Here is a 27,130-nt window from a genome sequence, read left to right on the forward strand (position 1 = left end):
CCAAAGAAAAATGCTGGAAGCAAAAGTTACTGACATTTTAAATTAAGAACCAAGTTTTTGTGTGAGAGTGAAAAAAAGATTCAGGGATAAAAATCAAACAAATTAGATAAAATACCCGAGCCCTAAATTTGAATTGAAATGTCAGTCTGAACTCGTACATGTTCTCTTAAAGAACATGTTTTCAGGGCTGGGGATGTGGCTCAGTGGTAGAACACTTGCCTAGGGTCTGAGAGGCCCTAGGTTCCATCCTCAGCACTGCAAAGATGATAACAATAACAAAGTAGGTTTCTAGTTCTGTCCCCTGAGGAGGTATAGACAAGGTCCTCAGTCCAGTAACACTGAGCACCCCTAGCACCCCACAGTATGATCGCTAAATAGACTTCTGGGGTGTCAGGGCTTCTTGAGGAAATGGCTGATTCCAGCCCTGGGGCAGGGAACATCCAAGATAAACATGGTGAACCTTTTCTCCTCCCAATGCAAGGGGCTGTTAAAAACTTTTGGTATCTCGTGGACGGAACTTAAGATGTAACTTGAAGGAGCCAAAATGGGACAACTGGACCTATCAAAGGATAATACTTACAGTAGATTTAAGTAATTATAAATATATTTCCGATCAGTAAGTTCATACTGATATTGAAAAAAGTAACTCAAAGGTCACTTTTGAGAACGCCAGGGGCCATCATATTCTGAAAACTGGTAAATGAAGGGAGAGTCCATCCTTTTTCCCTGGAGGTCCCCAGCAAGCAATTGCTGGAGGAAGAACATTTGTTTACAGAAGTATTTCAGCTACAAATATAACACTGTTCGCCTCTCCTAATGAAATGTGGATCTAGGCAGTGATTAGCAACAGCAGTCTGAAACCACCAGGAAAAGTCTGATGAGGACTTTATAATGGACAGAATAGGATGATGGCAATTTAATCACTAAAGGAGAGACAACCATCCATTACATACTTCCTGATATTGTATACTTCCTTGAATCATACCATATGTAAAATATTCATCCCCCCAAAATAAAACCTGAATCTGATTGCATCTCAGGATTCAACTGCCGCCTTCTAGGAAGCATAGTAGACAAATGGAACAAATTAAAAGACATATAATAATGCGATCAGCAAACTACCCTATGGGAAGCTCTAGGACAAATTGTCTTGAGTTTTTTTTTCCCGTGTGTGTGTGTGTGTGTGTGTGCGTGTGCGTGTGTGCGTGTGTGCGTGCGTGTGTGTGTGTGTGTGTGTGTTGGTCCTGGAGACCTACCCCAAGGGCTTTATGCATGCTGAACAGGCACTCCAACACTGAACTATATCTTCAGTCCCTGATTTTTTCCTATAAGTAAATTGTAAAGGAAAAGAAGGAGAGCAAGCAGATTAAAGCAGACTTCAGGTACATGGCATGCTGTGTGAAGTATGGTATGTGAGAGGCTGTTGCCACAGGTGGTAAAAAAATTTACTGGTAGTCAAGGACAGTAGAAAAGCTAAGAGTTTATTGATACACTACAGGAGAGCAGCAGGTGAGTCCGAGAGGACTGTTCCATCAGGGTGAAAGGCTCAGCTTTTTATATTTGATTTTTTACATAAGAAGTGCTATGGAAATGTCCTCCTAGGAGTGCTTTCATCAGGTCATGGTGGTTCCATTGTCCATTCATCTCACTTCTGAGGATAGTCAAGTATTGTTTGGAGACTGAATGTTTTGTTTGATGATGTCCAGTGCCCTTGGCATTGGTAGAGATGGTCCTTCCGAGTAAAATTAATTAACAAACATGTATAGACTAACTAAAGTTAGTGGTCAAGGGGATCAGAATAAAATATATGTTTCTACTTGAAAGGGACTTTTTTTTTTGTACCAGAGATTGAATTCAGGACCTTGCACTTGCAAGGCAGGCATGGTGCCACTGAGCTATATCACTGGCCCTTAAGGGCCTTTTGACTTTATATTGGGAGGGGGAGAAAATGGTGTTAAGATAGCACAAGTGGTTAGATCATCTAGTGATGTATGCATAGCTCTTGTGGGTAGTTTACAAGGTGGAAGGTTAATGCGCTGCTACAAACTCATCACTCAGCTGGAGTGTAGCCTTAAAGAAACAATGGTAAAATAAACATCATTCTCCACATATCAGTCAGATGAAATATATGACCTGTGTTTGGATCCTAATTTGAACAAACCAAATGAAAAAAAAATTTGAAACAGTTGGGGAAAATGTAAAACTATCTAGATATTTGATAACAATAAGGAATGGATTACTTTTAAGTGTAATAATAATAAAATGTAAAAGTCATTTTATTGGGCTGGGGATTTAGCTCAGTGGTTTCGCCGCCTGCTGCGCAAGCGCAAGGACCTGAGTTCGATCCCGGGTACCAAAAAAAAAAAGTCATTTTATTTTAGAATATAAATTATACTGTTTATAGATGAAAATGCACAACATGTAGGTTTTGCTTTAAAATAATCTAGTGAGTGGGCTGGGGATTTAGCTCAGTGGTTTCGCCACCTGCTGCACAAGCGCAAGGACCTGAGTTCGATTCCCGGTACCAAAAAAATAAATAAATAAATAAAAATTTAAAAAATAAAATAAATAAAATAATCTAGTGAGGGAGAGAGTGGGTGATTAATTGAAGTAATATTAGTTAATAATTATTGAAGCTGAGTTGTTTTCTTTATATATGTTTGAAATTTGTCCTTATAACTTGGGAAACTATTTCTTTAAGACTTTCTAAATTGCATTTTTGGATACTGGAAAAATCTATATTCCTGCCAACAATATATGAGAAAGCTCATTTCCATATACTCATGGCACATTGGGTATTTGCATTCTTTTCAAATTTTGCCAATCTGATAGGTGAAGTGATATTTTGTTGTTTTAATAATTAAGGCATAGTTTTAATTGAAGGTCTTATTGCCATTTGCACCTCAAAGGGCACTTCATCTCCAATCTCCAGATATAATCTGCTTGTTTCATGTTTTGTACAATAGGAAAGTTGGGCTCATATAGCTCTGTGAATCCTAGCATTATAAGATAATGTAACCACTGCCTTAGTATCTTTCTTTTATTTTCATTTTTTTCTTTTTTTGGTGCTGAGGATTGAACCCAGGGCCTTAAGTGTACTAAACACACGCTTCACCAGTGAGTGATACCTCAAGCCCCAGCATCTTTCTTTATTGCAATTTCCTTTCACAGCTTTTCTTTCTGGCTGTCATACCTTGGCAGTTGTCAGTTTATTCAGTGACCTGGATAACTTATCTGGGTAGAAAGTTGGATAAGGGTTTAACATAAATGATGTTTTGTTTTTTTCTTTTTGCCTTAGAGGATTCTATTTTCAGTTGTTTTTAGTGATGACATAATCTATTTGAAGCCTTTTTAATGTATGCATTCCCCTGTCCTTAAGAAAGACTCCAGTGTCTCCAGACGCAGAAGCAAAGTCTCCTCTGTGTTTCTGAAAATGAACATGTGTGATTCCCCACACACTGAGAGGAAAATGTGCTGTGCTGATAATTGGTCTCAGTAGGAACCAAAAAGCATTCTGTCATGTTTGGTGCTGTCCAGTGGCGTTTCATATTTTGCTTCTCAGATAAATTGTGTCCAGAAATGCATTTTATGGTTCAGAAATAATTACAGGGTGACATTAAGTGGGAAGGAGGAAGAAGACCATAAGTTTAACAAATTCCTTTTCCTTTTCCTATGTTTAATTATATATGACAAAATGTGTGGGCTAAAATTTAGTTTTATTATTGTTTTTCTCTAAGTAAAATAGTCACACATTACTTTTCAACCCACCGTCTGGCTACTCCTTAGGAGCTTGTGAGTATTAGTTTGTTTGACTTGGTACTCAAGGTATGGGGATGTTTACTCCTCTGGCTGGCCTTCTTGAATAGACCAAATTCTGTAGGGGCCATTGTGATACAGTGGAAAAAGCAGGGCAGAGGCAAATTTTAATTTCATCTCTCCACTTAGAAGCTGTGTGGTAACACCTGGCCTCAAAGGAATTCAAATAGCACTTAGTAAATGTCAGTTGAATATGAATTAGGTAACAGATTTGAAAAGCATACTACTTACTATGTGTGTGTGGTCAGGTCTGTGCTATCTAAAAATGTATACTTAGGGCCGGGGATTTAGTTAAGTGGTTTCGCCGCCTGCTGCGCAAGCTCAAGGACTCAAGTTCGATCCCCGGTACCCCCCCAAAATAAATAAATAAAATAAAAATGTATACTTCTCACCTAGAAGAGACCATTACTACCCCCTTTTTCTTCCTTTTAACAGTTTTCATGATTTTGAAATATGTTCAACTCTCCTTCAGGATCAGTTCTTAGAGATAATGTGGAAGCATTCATGTCTTTTCTTTGCCAGTCTTTTAGGAGTGTTCCCGCACCAGGGAGGTTATTGGTATTGTTTTGATGTCAGCTTTCTCAGCAGTGGCAACAAGCCAGCAGCAACCTTGCTGGACCAGAGTCCTTCTAACAGCATCTGTTGGGGAAAAATACATCATTGCAGCTTTACTAGAATAACTGAGTTGCTGAATTCATTCTTTCAGGTCAGCTCTACAGAAAGATAAAAAATTTATGAAGAGCAGAGGTGCATGTATGCTTTGGTGTATTCAGTGTTATAACATTCATCACTAACACTGGCATAAAATTTAAGTGGCTCCAAATAAAAGATAATATAGTAACCCTGTACTGAGATTCCGAGTGGGAAAGAAGTCGCTTCCTCCCAGGACATGGTGAGGAGGCCAGAGTCACTGTATTGCCAGAAGTCCCTTGACCCTCTCCTTGTGGAATCCTCACCTTTGGTCAGCATTTTATTCTTGGCATTTTTATTGAAACTAACCCAAAGCATCTCCCATAATTTTATCCACTCATGCAAAATTTCCCAAAAGCTCTGAGTTCCAGAGGTAAAATGCCATGCAGAAGTCTAGGCGTCTGGCTAAATGACTATATGATACAACATGTGCATGCAAGCTGATTGTGGTGAGCTAGGAATTCAAGGCTGGCTTGGGTGATGTAATGAGGTCCTATCTCTTAATTTAAAATTTTAAAATAATAGGGCTGGGGATTTAGCTCAGTAGTCTGCTGCCTGCCTCGCAAATGGAAGGACCCAAGTTTGATACCCAGTACCAAAAAAAATTTTTTTTAAATAATAAAAGTAACCCATGTGCCTGCTATTTGAGGTAGCTGATTTTATGTGCCTTTTGCAGCCTGAGCATTTTATCTCTCTTTTTTTTTTTTTTTGGTACCGGGGATCAAACTTGGGACCTTGTGGTTGCAAGGTAGGCGGTGGAACCACTGAGCTAAATCCCCGGCCCAACCTGAGCATTTTAAATGTTAGGAGGTAGCCTTACACTGCTGCAACAGGTCAGGCTTTCTGGGAACACTGAAGATTATTTCTTTTTAGAGGTTAAGAAGTTATTAGATTTAGAGAGAAAACGGATGTTTCTGTGAACAGCAGCAAAGAATCCCTTTAGATGCAGATCCTTCTAGATGCCTGAAGGGATTGATGTTATTTCCCAAAGGGTAAAGTATATTTCCATAAACTAGTCTTTGATGAACACCTACTACATGTGCATCAGTCTTGTCTTTTGATGTTGCAGAGGAAGTATATAATGTCACCTCGGTCCGTAGAGAATTTGTGATAGTCTGTTATTAATACTGAACACTTACTAAATACCACACATTTTACTCCTGGCCTATCTTGTTTCATTTAGTCTCACAACAATCCGTGCAGTGTGGATTCATGACTCCATTTTACAGATAAAGAAACTGAAGTTCAGAGATGTTTGGTAACCAGGAGTTCATCCTAAATCTGTCTAACTCCAGTGCCCATGGCCTGCTCGCTAAGTACAGGTGGAGAGACAAGAAGGACACAGGTGGACACATTCTCATGGACAGAGCAGATGGTGTTTGGTGATGGGTGCAGAGCTGTGAGGGGTGGTGGCCAAGGTGCAAGGTCAGAATTGAGATTCTCAAAGATCTTGGCAGACTGATGGAGCAGATAAAAGGAATCAAATGAAGTTTATTGGAAATAAATGCAAAAATCCTTCATTTAAGTAAAAATATGCAATTTGAGTCCCGAGGAAGGGGAAGATAGTTTAATATGGTGATTTTAGTTATCTGTGAGTCCCAAGTCATGGTCGCAGTAGAAAGGTAGCTGTTAGAGATGCTAATGTACTCTGATGGTGTATTCATAAAATTTGGAATCCACTGAGGAATAAATGAAGACGAGAATCAGGGAGATAGAAGTTCATCCATATGAGAACAATTGAATGAATTTGGGGTTTTGGGTCCTTGAGTGTTGGGTTCATGTGGCAGAAGGTTTAGACTTTTCTAACTCCTGAGGAAAGTCGCAGGCGTCGGCCACTGCACGGAAGACATTTACAGGGTTGTGGGCCCACAGAAGCTGCGACAAGACTGTTCCAGAAAGCTTCAGTCTGCCTGGTGAGGAAAGCAGGCTGAGAGGGCTGTTGAAAACCAAGTTCTGTGGTTCCAAATGCTGTGGGAGCTTACAGCATAGGAGGGTAGGGAGGCCCAGTGGCATCAGACACATCTCAGTGGGAAATTACATTGTGATTGGATTTAGGAGATTGGTGAGAGAAGAGCATCCTAGGAGAGGAAAGCAGCCTGTGGGAAGATAAAGGGAACAGGCATGTTTAAACTCTTGTTTGATTTATTACATAGAGGGGTGCATGGCTTGAGTACCTGTGGGCTGATTGTGTAGGAGAGATAAGAGGAATCTAGAGTAGTATGTAACCCAGAACACTCACATTAGAGGCAGGAGAACTTTTGTAAGGTACCATTTATTCTCTACCCATATATATATATATATATATATATATTGGTACCAGAGATCGAACTCAGGTCCTTGCGCTTGCAAGGCAGGCAGCAGAACCACTGAGCTAAATCCCTGGCCCCTCTACCCATATATTTGTAAGATAACATTAACCAGTATGTAATCCAAATCTTATCTTATTTGCATGAGATTGACTTCAGCATGAGCAAATCAGCAGAGACTTTCTTCTTTCCTAAAAACTTCAGCCTCTCTGAAGTGTTTGAAAGGAGAGCTGTTATCCATGGAATTGTATCAGCTACATGTTTTCAGTACCATGTGTTCAGGTTTGGGTTTTTTTGGTACCAGGGGTTGAACTCAGGACCTTTCACTTTCGAGGCAGGCACTGGAACCACTGAGCTAAATAAATCCCCTGCCTTCCATGTGTTCAGTTTTAAAAGTGAAATAGGGATTGGGGTTGTGGCTCAGTGGTAAAGCACTTCCCTGGCATATGTGAGGCCCTGGGTTCAATCCCCAGTACCACATACGCAAAGCAAGAAGGTGAAGTAGGCTAGGTATGATGGCATTTGCCTGTAGTCCCAGCTACCCGGGAGGCTGAGGCATGAGGATTGCTTCAATCCAGAAGTTTCATGCTAGCCTGCAATGTAGTCAGACCGTCTCTTAGTCTTTTTCCTTTTTTTTTGCTCAGTACCGAGAATTGAACTCAGGACTTTGAGCTGGTCTCTGCCAGGTGCCGCACGGCTGGGCTACATCCCCGGCGAGAACTTGTCTCTTAAAATTAAAAAACAAAGTAAAGTTATTGAAGAGAGGCTAAATTATTCCCTTATTATTATTCAGGAGGCCACCCTGAAAGGGTGGGAGGAACCCCTACTCCAGATCTGGAGGCTTAGGGTCCCACACGTACCCCAGGAGTCAGTGAATAGGTTGCTGACTGTGTACTCTTAAGTCTCTAGGGATACAGGGCAGGCCTTTCCAGCAGGTGTGAAGTGGCTGATGGGAGCAAGGAGAGGGGCTTGGCTTCAGGGGGTAAAAGGGTGGGGTCACATGCTCAAGATCAGGACCTTGTGGGGTTTGAACCTCCTGCCAGCCTCAAAGGAGAGAGACCTAGGCTTTCTTTTTAGCCTGCTCAGATAAAGGGCACAGAGGAAAAGGGAGGGAGGAGCTTAAAAACTGTGAGCATCAGACATCCAAAATGAAGTCAGACTTTTCTTTATCAACTACATGGAAACCATTTTCCCAGGGCCTTGTAGGGAGGTGGCATGAAGAGTACAGTCCAGCACGGGTTTGTCCTTGCTGCATATACCTGTGTCCCAGCTGACTAAAAGCAGGTGTCTGCTCACTGTATGGCTAAACTTCTGTCGAGGCCTCATTACCTGTGCTTAACCAGGTGCTGCCTTCCATTGAGAGCATGGATGGTTCCGACCCTCTGGCAACTCTGCAGAACCCCATAGCTAGACTGGAGGCAAAAGAGGAAGAGGAGGAGGAGGAAGATACTGAGGAAGAGGAGGAAGAAGATGTTGAAGACACAGATCTGGATGACTGGGAGCCAGACCCGCCCCGGCCCTTTGACCCCCATGACTTGTGTAAGTGTGGACGCTGGGCTCCTTCTTGTGAATGTGTGTCACACACACCGAGTCCTCCCACTTTCCACATACTGTGCCTCTCGCTCTGGATCTGTCATCCCATTTGGTCTTTCCCACCGCTCTGGGTGGGAGACTCTGACACTTGTGTTTGTTTTCTGGTTTTATTAATGAGAAAACTGAAGCCCAGAAGAACCTTAGACTGCCTGCTCGGGGCAGCATAGTGATAATTGGTGCTTCTGTCTGAGCATGGCTCTTTCTTTCACGAGACTGCTACAGTGCATTGGCCCAGGCATGGACTGTTCAGCCATTTCAGCTCTAACAAGTTTGCTTTGCCATCTTATTTGTCATAAAACCTTTGAAAAATGCGTATCATGTCCCCAGCTTAGCGCACCACGCTTACTGATGTGTTCGATGCCTTCTCTGATCTTAGCATATGGGACACTTTCCCAAGGTCATACATGTGTGCTGGGTGCCTGAATTCTAGCTCAGGTTGTGTGGCTGCACAGCAGTGGCCTTGGTCAGCCACAACACCCACTGCCTCTTGGTCTTGCCTGCTCAAAGTTCAGCTTTCACCTACCAGATCATTATTCTTTCCATGAATCTTCATGCTCCTGTGGCAAAGTGCTTACTTCATTCCTTTGAGCGACTAAGGTCGGCCAGAGCTTTGCAGCCTCATGCTGTTTCTCTTGGGTCTTCTGCATGGTGATTCCAAAACCTCCCTGCATGGGGCCCAGTGTTCAGCCCCAAATCTAATACTTATCCAACTTCCTCTTAAAGTTTTTCCCGGAAGTCAGAAGTTTTCAAGTCAACTCCTAAGTCAAATGCACAGAAAGCCACTTTATTACATAAATATTAATACAGTGCCAGATGTGGTAGCGCACACCTGTAGTCCCAGCACTCAGGAGGCTGAGGCAGGAGGATTGCCTCGAGTTCGAGGCCAGCTTGGGCTACATAGTGAGTTCAGGGCCAGCCTGAACTACAAAGGATGACCCCGCCTCAAAAAAAAAAAAAATACAGAGTCACTCTCTGTTTGAAAGTTGTAGAAATTGAAAATACTGTACCTAAACCATGTCACCACAGAGCCATAGTGGGTAAAACCTGATGAGTATGAGGTCTCTGTTCCATCACTTTCCCTGTTCTGTGGATTTGCATTTCTCTTTCTGGAAGCTAATTTACAGTTGGATGCTACTGGAAAAGGGAGCAAATATGGAGGCTTGGTGCAAGTTGTGTTCTCCTAGAGTGAGCTAAAAATGCATGTCCTGGCAAGGAGGGGCCAGTTGTGTGGTCCGAGTGAATGAAGGAGGGGACGTTAAATTTGCTCATTTTAGCATGATCAGACAGTCTGCATTGAAATTTCAAACAGTATAGTGCTTTTCCTACTTGAGTCAGATACACCCCTAATGAGACTTTGCTAACTGCCTTTGAGGAAACTGATCAGTGTTCTCAAGGTTTTCTTTTTTCTCCTAACAGCTTTATTGAAATAATTTTATTTCATTAGATTTTGCAATATCTACATGAAGAAGCTCTTCTTTTTTGTTTTCCCAAGTGTCATAATTGATTTGTAAGTTAACAGCTGCTATTTGAATTACTATCCATCAGAGTGAAAAGTCACAGCCTGCACATTATTTTTGGTAGGTGTAAGCAACTTCTGCCTGCTTTTGGAGGAAAATTACAGCACTTTTATGATTGGTCTATGCAAGCTAATGTGTTGCAATAGAATGAGTAGTGGTCATGTGAAATGTAATTGAATTCTGGCCTAGAAACATAGTTTTGAGGATTTCTCAGGTCAGAACTTTTTACCTGAGAGCAAATCTTGTTGAGGAATTGTACTTTTCTTCAAGGTTTTCTTTCTTTTGCAGGGTGTGAGGAGTGTAATAATGCGCATTCTTCAGTGTGCCCAAAGCATGGACCCTTGCATCCAATCCCCAACCGGCCTGTGCTCACTCGGGCCCGGGCCAGTCTGCCCCTGGTCCTCTACATAGACAGGTTCCTTGGCGGTGTGTTCTCGAAGAGGCGCATTCCCAAGCGCACCCAGTTTGGCCCTGTGGAGGGGCCACTTGTCAGGGGATCTGAGCTGAAAGACTGTTATATTCATCTGAAGGTAATTTCTGCTTTCTCCTATTCCACTCTTGTTCTTTAACAATTTTTTTCCAGGGGTGCTCATTTTTTTGCTTAACCTCTTGTTTCCATTTCATAACAGTTTTTGGCTAGTATTTTTCTTTTTATGCTTAGTTTATTTCAAAGAGAAACTTTTTCTCTCTCTCCAATAGGATGGAGATTGTAATCTCAGCCCCCTAAGGCACTACGTGGATAATTCTAATAGTGTAGTTCTTAGGTTAAGTAGTTTGCTCAAGTTGTCATAATCAAATGCCAGACTGAAAGGCTTCAACTGAAATTTGGAGGCTGATGCTCAAGATGAAGGCGAGGGCAGGGTGGTTCCTCTTGAAGCCTGTCTCCTGGGCTTGTAGTTGGCAGTGTGCTGACAAGGTCTTTCCTCTGGGCATTTCCATGTCTGCTCAGATCTCTTCTCCTTATTTGGACCACTCACAGGTTAGGGCCCACTCCAGTGATGTGCTATTAGCTTAATGACCTCATGAAAGGGCCTGTTTCCAAACGCAGTCCCATCCCGAGGTACTGGGGTTATAGGGCTCCCACATGAATTTGGGGGTGAGGGATACACAGAATTCAGCACATAACAGAGGCATTGGCAATCTTTATCTTCTTTTTCTTTGTTTCAAATTAATTTGACTGGAATATAAAGAGAATTACATGGATGTATATATCTGTTTTGTGCCAGTAATCTTGTAAGCAAAGCACTTTTCAATTTTGAAACAGCCCTTTGCTGTTGAATTTTTTATCACAGCATAGATCACTGAATGCTAAAGTAGCTTTATTTTGATCTCCATTCTTCACATTTGGTGCTTTTGCTTCTATTTTTGCTCTCTGTTTTCTGAGTAGCCACCCTGGAGAGCTAAGAAAGGGCACTGGGAGGGGATAAATAGCTAGGATGTATTTTTTGAGAAATTAGATGCTATCATGGGGAGGTTTTCTTTGGTGAATATGCAAGATCTCCAAGCAAGAATATTACTCTGTAAAGAGAAATACATATCCTTGTGCTGCATATTATAAATGAATACACTTGACTCTCCGAAGGAGGCAAGTTGTAATGAACTGGAGAGCATTATGCTTGCATTTTCTTGGCTTATTTTTAGCATTTTTTTTTTGTTGTGTTACTTTTGTGAAATGTTAACTAAAGCCATGTAGTTGATTATGAACTTGTAGGTTTTGCCAGGTAATTCCCCTCGAGGTGAGGCTTTAGGAAATGAACTTTCCCCTTAAGTTTGACAAGTCCCAATTCTGATATCCTTCTGGATATAAAGGAAAGGTTCAGGATATATGGTTAATTTAGGGAGCACTATTTCCTGTATGAATGCTATCCTAGTGAAGGGTTTGGGGTTGTTTTGTTTTTGTGTCTTGGTATGGCTCTTTACCTTCTCCTTGGCTGCAGGTGTCTCTTGATAAAGGGGACAGAAAAGACAGGGATTTGCACGAGGACCTGTGGTTTGAGTTGTCTGATGAGAGCCTCTGTAACTGGATGATGTTCGTGCGTCCAGCCCAGAACCACCTGGAGCAGAACCTGGTGGCTTATCAGTACGGCCACCACGTGTATTACACGACCATAAAGAACGTGGAGCCCAAGCAGGAGCTGAAGGTACAGTGCTGCATCCTAGGTGCCATCTTTTTTTTTTTTTTTTAATCCTTTTATTGGTACATTTTAGGTGTACAGTATGACATTCATCATTGGAGATATGCACCTTTATATACTCTCTTGGTTCTTATTTTTTCCCCTTCCCCTGCCCTCCCTTCAACCCCTCCATCCCTCCCTATTTACAAAGACTTTGTTTCCTTTTCTTCATTTTCTCATATTAATTCCATTCCCTTCTTTCCAGGTGCCATCTTATTTAGGGCTTTTCCTCAGATCAGAGTCCTATAAGAATGGTCCTTTCTTGGTAATTCACTGGCTTAGTGAGTAGTTACGGCCTTTCCTTGGGGAGTTAGTTCAGGGATGCTCTGCAGATAACAACATCCCTGGAGCTCCAGGCCCGTATTTAAAATGGCATAATAGGGGGCTGGGGATTTAGCTCAGTGGTTTCGCTTCCTGCTGCACAAGCACAAGGATCCGAGTTCAATCCCCAGTACCAAAATAAATAAATAAAATAAAATAAAATAAAATAAAATGGCATAGTATTGGCTTAGAACCTATGCATTCCTCCCATTCAGTTGGACTCATCTCCAGATTATTTATAATATTTAATACAACATAAATGATAGAGGAATAATTGTTACTGGACTGTTGGGGGAATAATGACAAGGAAAACATTCTGTACTGACGCAATTTTTTTCCCCAAATATTTTTGATCTGTGGTTGGTGGAACCTGTGGTATAGACAGCTGACTGTGCTGTGTTCTGTACATGTATAATAATTTTTAAATAAAGTAGAATCAAGGGCCTGTGCAAAAAGCCAGGCATGGTGGTGCATACCTGTAGTCCTGGCTACCTGGGAAGCTGAAGCAGGAGGATCGCAAGTCCAAGCCCAGCCTGAGCAACTTAGTGATGTGGTAAAGCTCTGTCTCAAAATAAAAAATAAAAAAGGGCTGGAAGTGAAGTTCAGTGTAAAGGCCCTGGTTCAATCCTCATTACCAGAAAAAAAAAATCCTGTCAATAAAACAGAATGAAGAGGACATGATTTTTGTGCTTATCAAGGGCCTCTACAAAAGCCAGGTGCAGTGTCCTGTGCCTGTAACTCCAGTTGCTTGGGATGGTAAGGCAAGAGAATTGCAAGTTTGAGGCCAGCCTCAAACCTAACCCTTCGAAGCTGGGTGTGGTGGTGCATACTTAAAATCCCAGCACTCTAGAGGCTGAGGAAGGAGGATTGCTGTGACTTCGAGACCAACCTGGGTTACAAGGCTAGCCGGAACTACATAGCAAAACCCTGTCTCAAAAAAACCAAACAAAAAACCAAATAAAACTGACCCTTCGAGATGCTGTCTCAAAATTAAAATGTTTATGTTTTATGGAGATGTAGTTTAGCACTTCTTGGGTTCATTCCTCAGTTCTGCAAAAGAAAAAAAAAAAAAACCCAAACCACCAAAGCAAACAAACAAAAACTATGGGCCTACAGGAGGGTATTAGGTCCAGCTATAAGGAAGTAATCGTTTTGGGGAACAGACAGGTATTTTTGATGTGGTGGTTATGGATGGTGTCACTTAATATAACTTGTATATACTGAAGCAGAATTTAGTTGTGAAACTTATTTGAAAAATGGAATTCACATGTATGGGCAAGATTCCTTTTTCTTTATCTGAATACTTCATTTTATTTGATTAACTTTACATACTGACTTTAGATTGCAGAAATATATTTTTGAGGTAACTGGTAGAATTTCTCTAGGTATTAGCTCTTCATGACATAAAAAAAAATCTATTATAAGTGAAGTCCCCTGCCCCTTTCTGCAATGTTGGGTGTTGAACTCAGGGCCTTGTACATGTTAGCCAAGTGCTCTATCATTGAGCTATATCGCCAGCCCAAGACCCACCCTCTTCTTTAAAAAGCTTATACATATTAGAAACACGGTTAAAATACTCTTTAGCTTCCTGATATAAATAAAATATAGGCAAGAAATAATTGTCTCGGTACACAAATGCTGAGTTATATGCTTCTTTGGTATGATAAATTATAAATTAGTACTTTTGAGAGGAGGCCAAAGTCCTGAATTTTGTTCAAAAGCTACAAAACTGCTGTCTTTGAAACTATTAGTTGGATACTGTACCAAACACTGAAGAAAATGTGTAAAAGGAGATTCACATCTCATACCATCTATCCCAGTACTTTTTTTTTGCAGTGTTGAAGATCAAATCTAGGGCCTTGTGCACACTAAACATGTGCTGTAACACTGAGCTATACTCCTGTTTCCATAATACATTTTTGATAAGAACACTTCTTGGTTTTTTTTGTTGTTGTTGTTTTTGGAGACAGGGTCTTGCTGTGTAGTTTAGGCTGGCCTTGAACTCACAGCAATTTTCCTGCCTCAGCATCTCAAGTACAAGAAAAACACTCTTTATAAATCAGTGGGTTTCACTAATATTTCCATATGTGTATTGTGATGTATTGAAATTGTGATTTGATTATGTCTACCTTTCTCATCCTTCCTCTCTCCCCCTTCCCCTTAGTCCTTTTCAGTTTCCCAAATAATCTCTTTTTTTTTTCCTACTTTCTTTTCTTTCCAGTTTGTATTTTTTACTAGTACATGTTTGCATTCTTTGTGGGGAGATGGTACATGTATGTAATATATTTTAATTCCTTTTTCATTCTCTTCTCCCTCCCTAATCCTTTTTTATTTTTGAAGGATGTTCCAGAGGAATCCCTAATCCTTTCTTACAGCTCTTAGCCTCCTTCCCATTTGTGAAAGATCCATTCCCCTATTTCCTACTGTCTATCTCTTATTTTGCTCTTTATTTATATAGCAACACAATTCATAATAACTAAATCATAGAAGCAGCCTATAAGTCCATCAGCACTTAACTGGATAAAGAAAATGTGATATTTATACACAATGGAATACGACTCTGCCATAAAGAAGAATAAACCCAAATAGTTCCTTGAAGTGAATATTTCAGGGGTTTTTTTTGGTACTGGGGATCGAACTTGGGTCCTTGCACTTGCACAGCAGGCAGTGAAACCACTGAGCTAAATCCCCAGCCCTAAAGTGAATATTTCTTAACTCTAAGGAGATTATTTTTTCTTTTTCTGTTGTGCTGGTTGTTGAACTGAGGACCTCAGGCATGTTAAGCACATGCTGTTCCATGAACTAAACCTCCAGACCTGTTTTCTCTTTTAAATCAATAAATAGAACCGTAGTGGTAAAGTTAGATAGAAATAAATAAATAGATAAGTAAAAATGTAATAGTTCAGTGTAACAGACAACCAAAGGATGGAGAAAATATTTGTAATATTTGTATGTAAATTATATACATCCAGCATCACTACACCCAAAAGCAAAAATGAACAAATACCAGAAATAGATTTTATTTGGAAGAGAAAACGAATAGTAAGAAAATGTTTTTTAAAATAGGTCAATATTTTAAAGAGCTGGGAGTGTAACTCAGTGATAGAGCACTTGCCTAGCATGAGTGAGGTCTGCGTTTGAGCTCTACCACTACAAGCAAACAAAAACCCAAAAACCTTAAAAAATGAGTTATTTTTGTTAATTTAAATTAGGAAAAATAAATGGATACAGTACAATGAATGTGATAGGGCTATTACGGAATTGCAAATATCTCTGGAAGTGTACAGCAGAAATGTTCTTGGCTGTGTAAATCAGAACCTTGAAAGTCTGAGGAAATATTTATAAACACAGAAGTGGATGTGTTAGATCTTGTCAATACCCTATGTTGCTGACTGTAGGACACCAAAAACTTTAAAATACACCATTATTTCCTGCACCATTAAGAAAAAAATACTTTAAAAAAACCAACAGAAATGGTTATTTTATACTTATTGAGGGAGCTATTATAGATTTAGAAGTAATTTAAAAATCATGCCACCCTTGTATCTATGTGGAGAAGTATACTTAGGCAAAATAAATCAATGCAGCTTTGAACTGCTTTGTGTACTTTGAGACTTTTCCCCTCCACTCTCTGTTTACCTTCATCCTGGACATCTGTGCTTTTTTGTCTGCTGTCTTCTGTGGTGACAAGAGTGTCGACGATGCACTGCTATGCATCCCACGTGCTGGGGCTTGAACCCAGTGTCTTGTACACGCTGGACCTGAGCCAGCCCTTGGCCCCACCATGGTTTTCTATACGTGTCCTGCTTTTGCCTCTGGGATGTTGTCCCAAGCCACTGATAATCTTTTTGCATGTGTGTATGGTTCTGAGGATATTTTTTATTTTTATTTTGCAGTAGTAGAATTGAACCCAGGCCTCTTGCAAGTAGGCAAGCATCTACCATTGAGCTAGACCATTCCTAATCCTTTTTAATTTACTTAGTTTTTTTTGTGGTGATTCTGGGGATCAAACCCTGGTTCTCCCATGCACTAGGCTAGCACTCTGCCACTGAACTATACCTTCAACCCCTGTTAGCCCTATTTGCAAGTTTGAATACTGTGCTTTCCCATTTGTTTGAATTTAAATGTGTCATTTTTCACAACTGAACCATCTGTCTTTGCAAGTTTTTTATTTTCTTTTTCTTTTTTTCTTTTTGGTACTGGGGATTGAACTCAGGACCTTGCACTTGTGAGGCAGGCGGGGTCCCACTGAGCTACATCCCCAGCCCTGTCTTTGAAAGTTAAGTGTTTTGTTTTATTTGTTTTTTGGTTCTGGAGATCGAACCTTGATCCTCACATATGCTAGGCATACTCTACCACGCAGCCAGAACCCTGGCCCCTATTACACGGTTTCTGATTAAGTCAGTAGGAATTCTGGCTATTCTGATGCCTTAATGAGAGGCTCTGTAACATGTTCTCCAGCTGTGTATTTCTTGGACATTTCTTTGGTTGATTCTGTTTGCCTACATTTGCGTTGCGTGTCGAATGTCAACAAGTCCAGGGGCCCAGTGGGGCTCATCACTGCAGGCAGTGAGAACAGTGCAGGGAGCAGCCGGGTTGTGCGACAGTGATCAACCTGCAGTGCAAGCTGTGTCACGGCTGCCCTGGTAGGACAGGGTGTGAGATTGTTCTGATTTCTCACGTTAAAATATGAGGAAAATATACATCTTGAAATTGATAGATTAGCTCAAATGTAACAACTACATAATAAACCACCTAAAAGTATAACCACAAGGGAAGTTATGGGCTTCAGAATATTATTACCCAGTTAAACACAAAGTCTCCCTATACAAATATTTCCATATATGTAAATGATGTTCTATAAAAGTTGTATGTGATTAATTTACTTGGTGATTGAACTCCTGTAGTGTTTCAGACACTAGGTCAGTGGTGGCAAACCTATGGCACGCGTGCTGCAGTGGGCATGCAGACCCCTCTGTTGGCTCAAGAGCCAAGTCACCCCAGCAGCTGAGCAATGGGTAACAGTTTTTTTTTCTAAACTAAAACCTTAGTGTTCAGGTTTAATTAACAGTGTTGGGGCTTGGTAATAAATAAGTGGGTTTTGGGTTGCAGTTTGAGCACTCAGTCCCCAAAAGGTTTGCCATCACTGTGCTAGGGGAAACACTGTTTTCTGTGTTCAGGGTACTTGTATTCTGGCAAGTGAAAAGTAATCGATCAAATAAGATCAAATAGGAGTAAGTGCCAGTGTACAAAAGGAGGAAATCGTAGGAAAGGGACTGATTCAGAAGTGCTGACCAGGGAAGCTCGCTGAAGAGTGACAGCTGTGGGCGTAGGGTGAGAAGCAACCTGTCCTGCCAAGGTTAAGGGAAGAGCAATGGGGAGGACCCTGCAGCCCTAGGGTGCAGCAGCCAGGGCGAAGGCTTGGGCTGGGGAAGCACCAGACACATTCGAGAGGCTGAGAGCACAGGGCTGAAGTGGTAAGGGCTGAGCATGCTCAGCATTGAATGGGAACTCTTGGAGCCCTTCAGGGGTCATCGCTGAGCATTTCAGGTTCCGTGTGTCATGAGAAGACACTGCTGGCACAGCGAAACCAGATTGTGTTTTAAGAATCCTGCCCTGAAGTTATCCCCTATATATTATCAGACCATAGTGCGATGAAATTGGAGATCAATAGCAAAAGAAACCGCAACAATTTCATAAACACATGGAATTTGAAAAACACACTTCTGAATAACCAGTGGGTCACAGAGGAAATTAAAGAAGAAATCAGACAGTTCCTTCAATTAAATGACAATGACAGTACAACATATCGGAATCTATGGGACACAATGAAAGCAGCCTTTTTTTCCCCATTAAGTTTATTGGTACATTTTAGGTATAAAATACAGTTACATTCATCATTGGGATCTTGTACCATTACATGAATATCTTGGTTCTTATTTTTTTCCCCTTCCCCTGCTCTCCCTTCACCCTCTTCACCCTTCCCTATTTGCAAAGACTTTGCTTCCATTTTTTTCCTTTTCTCATGTTTTCTTTTCCCTTCTTTCCTTTCCCCTACCCCTTCCACTTCCCCTGCTCCTTTAGACCTTTTCTTCCTATTACACAATGTCAATTACACACTTTTAAAATTTCAATATCAAGATCTAGGAGACATTACCACAGATTTTACAGAATTTAAAAGGATATAGAAAGCATATTACAAAAATCTTTTTTGAAATAAATTTGATAACTTCTAAGAAGTACCTTGGAAGACAAATTAATGAAACTAACTCTGGAGGAAATATAAAATTTGAATAGCACCTATTAAAGAAAGTATATTCCTAGCATGAAAACCTACATAATATGAATAACGACAACAGGCTCATATACATTTTAACTGATAAATTATATCAAACATTTAAAGCAGAAAAAAGAAGGAACACTTCTCCCCTCATTTTAGGAAATCAACATTGTGCTAATCCTAAAACTGGATAAAGATAATAGGAAGAAAAAAGTATGAGCAGAGGTAGAAATTTGTTTAATAAAACAAACTTAGAAGTCAGATCTGGCAGTATGTAGAAAGTGGTTTTATTATAGGGATGGCAGTGTTGGTTCAGCATTGGAAGATCCGCCCCCAAAAGTGATCATTTTACCAGAGGAAAGGAAAAAGCCATATGATCCTGTCACTAGTTGGAGAAAGAGTATTGGACTAAATTCTACAGCTGTTCATGGTAAAATCTGTCAGGAGACTAGAAGTAGAACAGAACCTTCTCAACAGATTAAAGACATGTATTCCCTACTTCCAGCAAAACCACCTTATATGAATGGAGAAGATACAAGGGAAAGCAGTCTTAAGAAGGAAATTCATAGCAGTGAATACTCATGAGGAAAACAGAGCGAGCCCAATTAAACAACCTGATGCTGAACCTCAAGCTTCTAGAAAAAGAAGAGCAGGACAAACCCAAAGCTCATACAAGGGAGGAAATTATAAAGATCAGAGGAGAAATCAATTCAGTGGAGACTAAGAGAACGATACAAAAAAATCAATGAAGCCAAGGGTTTTTGTAGGGTTTTTATCATAAATGTGTGTTGGATTTTGTCAAATGCTTTTTCTGCATCTATTGAGATGATCATATGGTTTTTGTACATGGCTAACCAACCAAGAGTTGGTTCTTTGAAGGAATAAACAAAATTGACAAACCCTTAGCCAACCTTATCAGTAAAAGGAAAGAAAAGGCCCAAATCCATGCAATTAGGAATGAAAAGGGTGAAATTACAATGGACCCAGGAGAAATTCAGAGGATCATCAGTACCTACTTCGAAAACCTATATGCCAATAAGATGGAAAACACAGAAGAAATGGACAGATTCCTACATACGTATGAATTACCAAAGTTGAACAAAAAAGACCTAAAAGTTCTAAACGACCCAATATCAATCAAAGAAATTGAAAATGTAAGTAAAAACTTATCAACTAAGAAAAACCCGGGCCCTGATGGCTTCACTGCTGAATTCTACAAGACATTTAGAGAGGAACTGCTGTCACTACTGTTTAAACTCTTCAATGAAATTGAAAGGGAAGCAATACTCCCAAATTCATTCCTGGAAGCAAGCATCACCTTGATCCCCAAAGCAGAGAAAGACCCAACGGGAAAAGAGAACTATAGGCCAATCTCACTAATGAACATAGATGCAAAAATCCTTACTAAGACACTGGCAAATAGAATGCAGAATATCATCCAGAAGATCATACACCCTGACCAAGTGGGATTCATCTCAGGGATACAGGGATGGTTCAACATATGCAAATCAATCAGTGTCATACACTATATCAGTAGAGCCATGTACAAAAACCATATGATCATCTCAATAGATGCAGAAAAAGCATTTGACAAAATCCAACATGCATTTATGATAAAAACGCTACAAAAAATTGGAATAGATGGTTTCTTCCTCAAACTGATAAAAGCCATCTATGAAAAACCAACAGCCAGAATCATACTAAATGATCAAAACCTGAAATCCTTCACACTAAAATCAGAAACAAGACAAGGATGTCCACTATCACCACTCCTGTTCAATGTAGTCTTGGAAACATTAGCCATGATAATTAGACAAGAGAAAGAAATAAAAGGAATAAAGATAGGAAATGAAGAAGTCAAATCAAATTGTCATTATTTGCAGATGACATGATACTCTATATAGAAGACCCCAAGAACTCCACCAAAAGTCTTCTAGACTTAATAACCAAATTCAGTAAAGTAGCTGGATAGAAAGTCAACACACAAAAATCAATAGCTTTCCTCTACATGAACAACAGACTCACTGAGAGAAATAGGGCAAATAATTCCTTTCACAATAGCATCCAAAAAACTGAAATACCTAGGAATCAACCTAACAAAAGAAATCAAAAACCTCTTTTCTGAGAACTATAGCACTCTCAAAAGAGAGATTGAAGATAATATCAGAAAATGGACAGTCATCCCCTGCTCCTGGGTAGAAACAATCAATATAGTGAAAATGGACATACTTCCAAATCTGCTATATAGATTCAGTGCAATCCCAATTGAGATCCCAGCAGCATACTTCATGAACCTTGAGAAAACAATCCAAAAATTCATTTGGAAAAGAAGAGACCCAGAATAGCAAAAGTAATTCTAGGTAACAGAGACATGGCAGTGGGCATTGCAATCCCCAACTTGAAACTCTACTCCAAAGCTACTGTGATAAAAACAGCATGGTACTGGCAAAGAAATAGACCTGAGGACCAGTGGAACAGATTAGAAGATGCAGAAACAACTCCAGACACACTCAGCCACCTCATCTTTGACAAAGGAGCCAAACATGCTCACTGGAGAAAGATAGCCTTTTTAATAAATGATGCTGGAAGAATTGGGTTTCAACTTGCCAAAGATTAAAACTAGACCTATATCTCTCATCATGCACTAAACTAAAATCAAAATGGATTAAAGATCTAAATATTAAAACAGAAACACTGAACCAGCTGGAACAGAGGTTAGGTAGAACTCTTGAAGACATTGGAGTAGGAAAAGACTTTATGAACAAAACCTCAGTTGTCCATGAACTAGCATAAACAATCAACAAGTGGGATCTCTTCTTATTAAAAAGCTTCTGCTTGGGCTGGGGATTTAGCTCAGTGGTTCCGCTGCCTGACTCTCAAGTGCAAGGAACAGAGTTCAATCCCCGGTACCAAAAAAAAGCCTTCTGCAATGCAAGAGAAACCACCAGCAGTGTGAAGGGACAACCCACAGTGTGGGAAAAAATCTTTACCTGCTATCCCTCAGACAAAGGTCTACTATCTATAAAGAACTTAAAAAGATCAGACCTCTCAAATTTAAAAACCCAATCCCAAAAATGGGCATCTGAAATGAACAGACATTTCTCAGACAAAGAAGTAGAAATAGCAAGTAAAACATATGAAAAAATGTTCAACAGCACTGGTCATTCAAGAGATGCAAATGAAAACAACACTGAGATTCCACCTCACCACAGAAAGAATGGCTGCTATCATGAAATCAACCAATAACAAATGCTGGCGGGGTTGTGGGGAAAGAGGAACCCTGCTCCACTGCTGGTGGGAGTGTCGACTGGTGCAACCACTGTTGAAATCAGTATGGAGATACCTCAAAGAACTAGGACTGAAAGTCCCATTTGACCCAGCTATTCCCCTGCTGGGTATCTTCCCCAAAGAATTAAAAGAATCATACCACAGGGCCAGGGATTTAGCTCAGTGGTTTCATTGCTTGCTGCACAAGCACAAGGACCCAAGTTCAATCCCTGGTAACAACAACAACAACAAAAAATCATACCACAGTGATATATGTGTACCCGTGTTCATAGCAGCACAATTTATAATAGCTAAAACTTGGAAACAGCCCAAATGCCCATCAACTGGAGATTGGATAAAGAAAAAATGGTTTTTTTAATAAAATGAAGTACTACTCAGCCATAAAAAGTGAGAAATTAGAGATATGTATAGCTAAATGGCTGCACATTGAGGCAATACTCTTTAAGTGAAATAAATAGGACACACATGTATAAATACCTAATAGTTTCTCTGGTGTGAGAAACTGAAAGTGTAAATAAGGACTAAAAGGTATAATAGATACTGTGAAATAGGAAGAACAGGGGCAAAGGGGAAGGGGAAGGGGAAGTGGGAGGGGTAGGGGAAAGGAAAGAAGGGAATGGAATTAATATGAGAAAATGAAAAAAAGGAAACAAAGTCTTTGTAAATAGGAATGGAGGGGTTTGAAGGGAGGGCTGGGCAAGGGTGAAAAATAAGATTATGTAAAGGTGCAAATTTCCAATGCTGAATGTCATTATACTGTATATGTAAAATGTACCAATAAAATAAAATTAAATTAAAAAAAAGAAAAGAGTCCCGCCCTGGTTGCCGTGTGGACTGCAGGGTAAAGGGGAAGCTAGCTAGAAGGCCAGGTGGAGCTGGGTGTGGTGGCACATTCTGTAATCCCAGCTCTGTAGAAGGCTGAGGCAGCGGGATTGTGAGCTAAGCTCAAGCTGGCAACTTAGTGACTCAGCAAGACCCTGTCTCAAAAAATTAAAAGATGCTAAGGATGTAGCTCAATATGAAGGCCCTGGGTTCAGTCCCCAGGTGTAATGCAGCAAGAGATGGTGTGGGCATGCATCCAGGTGGCTCAACCCAAGTCAGAGAATGCCTGAGCAAGTGCAGTCCTTGCGAAAAGATTGTAGGACTAGATGGAGACCTACCTTTTAGATTTCAGGTCTAAGCACCTGGGCGGAAGGTAGGGCAATAATTGAGAAAGAGACAGGCAGATGTGAGAAGTGTGATTTGAGCGACATCAGGAATTCCAGTTAAGGATGAGCTGTTGAGATACTCAGATATCAGGTCAGCAGGGGCTGAGTTACTCATGTGGGAGGCATTAACAAAGGGTTGGAAATGGATCTGATCACCAGAAGGAAAAATTAAAAGGCCCAGGACTTTGACTAAGCTTTGAGGAACACCATTATTTGAAGTTAGATAGAGGAAGAGTGAACAGCAGCAGCCAGTGGGGTAGGAGGGAGGGCAGGAGAGTCCCAGGAGAGTGTGGGAGCATTTAACATAGTCCCCTTGGTGGTCCCAGAGTGAGCTGTCCAGTGCAGCTGCTGTGATTAAAACCTATGAAGAGACTGAATATAATTCTTGTGGAGTTGTTTTTTTGAGAGAGTGTCTCACTATGTAGTTCAGGCTAGTCTTGATCGAATTATGTAGCCCAAGCTGGCCTCAAACTTGTGGGAATCCTCATGCCTCAGCCTTCCAAGTGCTGGAGTTTTAGGCATCCACCATATGCCCTGCCAAAAAAGTTTTTTTTAAAGGAAAAAGAAAACAGGTAGTTGTGTCATGACAAAAGGACTTCCTGACAGAAAACTTACCAGATACATATTACAAGGGGAGGCTCACAGTGTGGATTTTCTTTTTCTTTTTCTGAATGGGCAATGGGAAAGCCAGATTGTTTCCTGTAAGCAGGAGAAATAATTTAAGCATGCAAAGCACATCTGGCGATATCCCTTAGTTCTTGATGATGTCCTTGGTTCTTGCAGGTGTGGTATGCTGCGTCCTATGCTGAGTTCGTGAACCAGAAAATTCATGACATTTCTGAGGAAGAAAGGAAAGGTGGTTGGACTTCTACATTGTACATTTTCTAAATTGTTTATTTTACATCTAAGTGGTGTATATTACATCACTAGGGAATCTCTTAATTTTTTCATTTTAATGTATTTTAGACGCTATTTCAGTAGGTTTCTTAGAGATACCCATCTGTACCCCAATTCTGAGATCAAATTACAATGATATATTTACATTTCTTTCATGGGTGCTAGAAAATAGTATTTAATATAATGAAAACCTCCAAATAACAAATTAGAACCTAGATCAGAGGATGATCCCTATCTGGCCTTAGTCATCTCTGAGGACACAGCAAGGCAGACATTGACTTTGCTTTTAATGTAAAGGTTACTGAAGTGTAATCTCCATACAGGAAGGTGCATAGATTAAGTATACAGTGATCACACCTGTGTAAATTCCCAAGTGTAGTTACTCTCCTGACACCCAACAGCACACATAATAGAATGGTACGATATGTATACTTTTTGTGTCTGGGCATTTTTTGCTCAACATTATGTTGTTATATATAATTATAATTTGTTCACGCTCATTGCTGTTTGCTATTCTGTTGTCTGAATGTGTAACAGTTCATCTGTTCTACTGTAAATTTGGTTGTACAGTGCAATTATATTAGTAACTACCCCAAGTCAAATCAGATTTTACAGACACTTCAGACACCAGGGATAAGATCTATGATTCCCAAGTCACCTGCACTCCTGATCAATTAGCTATGATTTAGAGGGCTCCCAGTACTTGCTCACATTTGATAATTCTGTAGAATGACTCGTATGACGAGGAAGGCACTTTACTTAATGATTCCAGTTTTATTACAAGGATATACATCAGGATCAGCCAAATGAAGAAACACATAGGGTGAGGTCTGGGAGGGCCCCAAGATTAAGGTTCTGTGTCTTTAGTAGGTACCATCTTCCTGGCACATTGATGTATCATTATCAACCATAAACACCCAAGCTTCAGTGTTCAGAGTTTTTAATTGAGGTATCACTATATTGGCATGATTGATTGAATCACTGGCCATAGGATTAAACTTAATGTCTCCTGTCTTGGAAGTTGGCATTACCCAGTTGAAACATCTGGCTTCTAATCAGAGAGCTGGGCTTTCTGGTGTGGCCATTCCCTATGCTAAGTCAGCACTTCATAGTAAAGGTTGGTAGGATGAGGGGCTCATGAGTAGCAGACACTTCTGTCTCTCAGGAAATTCCACAGATACATAGGTTACTTCCCATGACCCAGGGAAAAGGGCCAGCCAGATTCTTATTGTAACAGGGTCATTTGCAGCTTTTGCCATTTTTAAGAGTGCCACTGTGACCATTCTTATACATGTCTTTTAATGAATGCTGGTGCATCCTTCTGTTTCATGCACATCTGGAAGTGGAGTTGTCAGGTCATAGGATATGCATATATTTCACCTTAGGTGACATTTCTAAATATTTTGCTAACATGATTATATTGCACATTGACTTTTAAGTTATTTGTGATTTAATATAACTTTAAGCAATGAAATTTGGATCTAAACCACTAGGTCTGTGCAGGATTTCTTGTCTTTATAGTTTGGTAAGGTTTGTGTGTGTATATTTCAGGACGAGAGAGAGTAGTGTAAGGGTGTTGTTCCTTTGATGGTGCCTTGCATGACTGTTTTAGAAAATAAGATCCTAAAAACCACCTTTCTGTCAAATTTTAGCCTTTGATTTTATAATAAAAAAGTAATGTAAATAGCAGATCCTGTTCGCAGTGAGATAATGGTGTCAATAGTGAGCATCTGAATTTCACTGGTGTCTGTTGATCATCAGCCTTTATGAGTTCTCTCTTATATATGTAGTTCTTCGTGAGCAAGAGAAGAATTGGCCCTGCTATGAGTGTAATCGCCGGTTTATAAGCTCGGAACAGTTGCAACAGCATCTCAATTCTCATGATGAGAAACTGGATGTGTTTAGCAGGTGTGTATTCGGGAGAAGGGCTCATAAACAAGTTCCTAAGGGTTCAGAATCATTTCTGTGTCTCTATAAAAGAATAAATGTGTGTGTGTGTGTGTGTGTGTGTGTGTGTGTGTTTAGACTGGCATGAAACCAGGTAGACTGCTGAGAGGGACTAATTTTACCTTAGTTAAGTCTCCCTTAACTAGGGATTCTGAAAATCTTTGAGATAGCATATACTCTTGAAATCTGCAGCTCTGATTTACACAGTTCCCAGCAGTACAGTTCCTTTGTCAAACCAGATCATATGATCCATGATACATGAAAGATGGATGAGGGAAGAATTGTATAGGATCGGGTAGGCAGGGTAGGTCAGGGTGGTGGTAAGAAGTTTTTGTTTGTTTGTTTGTTTGTTTGTTTTGCTATTGGGATGGAATGGAACCACTGAGCCAAATCCCCAACCCTGAAGTTTGAATTTTATTCTAAATGTGAGAGGAAGTGTTTACAGGATTTTGACTAATTACTTTTGTGATATCAATTGCATTTTTGAAGGATTGCTCTGGATAAAAATGAAAACAACAGGTTTGTTTACATTGGTGTAAAGTGAAACATGGGACCCAGTTAGAAGATAGGCAACAGTTCAGATGAAGAAGGAGGGCTGTTTGCAATAGGGTGGTGCCTATAAGACAAATGTAAGGTTGTCTACTTACAGGAATTGGGAAGACAGGTATGTTAATCAGCTATCTGGCACTGACAAGATACCGGAAGAAAAAATTTAAAAGGAGGAAAGGTTTGTTTGGGCTTTTGGTTTCAGATGTTTCAGTCCATGTTCAGCTGATTACGTTACTTTTAAACCTGTGGTGAAGCAGAACATGATGGCAGCAGGAGCATATGGTGGAGGAGGCTGCTCACTGGAAGGAGCAGGAGAGGTCAGGGTCTGGGCAGACCTTTGAAGGCATGCTCGCAGTGACCTACTTCTCCCCACTAGTCCTCACCTCCTCGAGTTTCCATTTCCCAGTAACACCACCAGCTGGGGACCTGGCCTTCAGCATATGTGCCTTTGGGGGACATTTAAGAGCTGAACTGGCTGGGTGTTGAGGCACTCACCTGCAATCCCAGCACTCTGAGAGGCTGAGGCAGAAGGAGCATAAATTCA

The 27,130-nt window shown here is 40.4% G+C and overlaps 1 protein-coding gene across 4 annotated transcripts in view; it reads left to right on the forward strand.

Annotated features, from left to right (window-relative positions):
* The window catches only part of Prdm10 (PR/SET domain 10), a 106,155-nt gene that overhangs the window by 42,752 nt on the left and 36,273 nt on the right, over positions 1-27,130 (forward strand). For all 4 annotated transcript variants that reach the window (XR_015452411.1, XM_013078830.3, XM_087214279.1 and 1 more), the window contains exons 5-9: positions 8,156-8,351; positions 10,211-10,452; positions 11,860-12,063; positions 23,977-24,049; positions 25,881-25,998. Coding sequence is in view for 3 of the 4 variants with exons in the window: in XM_013078830.3 (XP_012934284.1) it covers positions 8,156-8,351; positions 10,211-10,452; positions 11,860-12,063; positions 23,977-24,049; positions 25,881-25,998 (833 nt within the window). In the remaining variant the exon portion in view is untranslated. The remainder of the gene's footprint in view (positions 1-8,155; positions 8,352-10,210; positions 10,453-11,859; positions 12,064-23,976; positions 24,050-25,880; positions 25,999-27,130) is intronic.

Source organism: Heterocephalus glaber, unplaced genomic scaffold, assembly GCF_053883595.1.
Source record: "Heterocephalus glaber isolate CG9 unplaced genomic scaffold, H.glaber_assembly_v1.0 deba00001446, whole genome shotgun sequence".
In the NCBI taxonomy this organism is placed as follows: Eukaryota; Metazoa; Chordata; class Mammalia; order Rodentia; family Bathyergidae; genus Heterocephalus; species Heterocephalus glaber.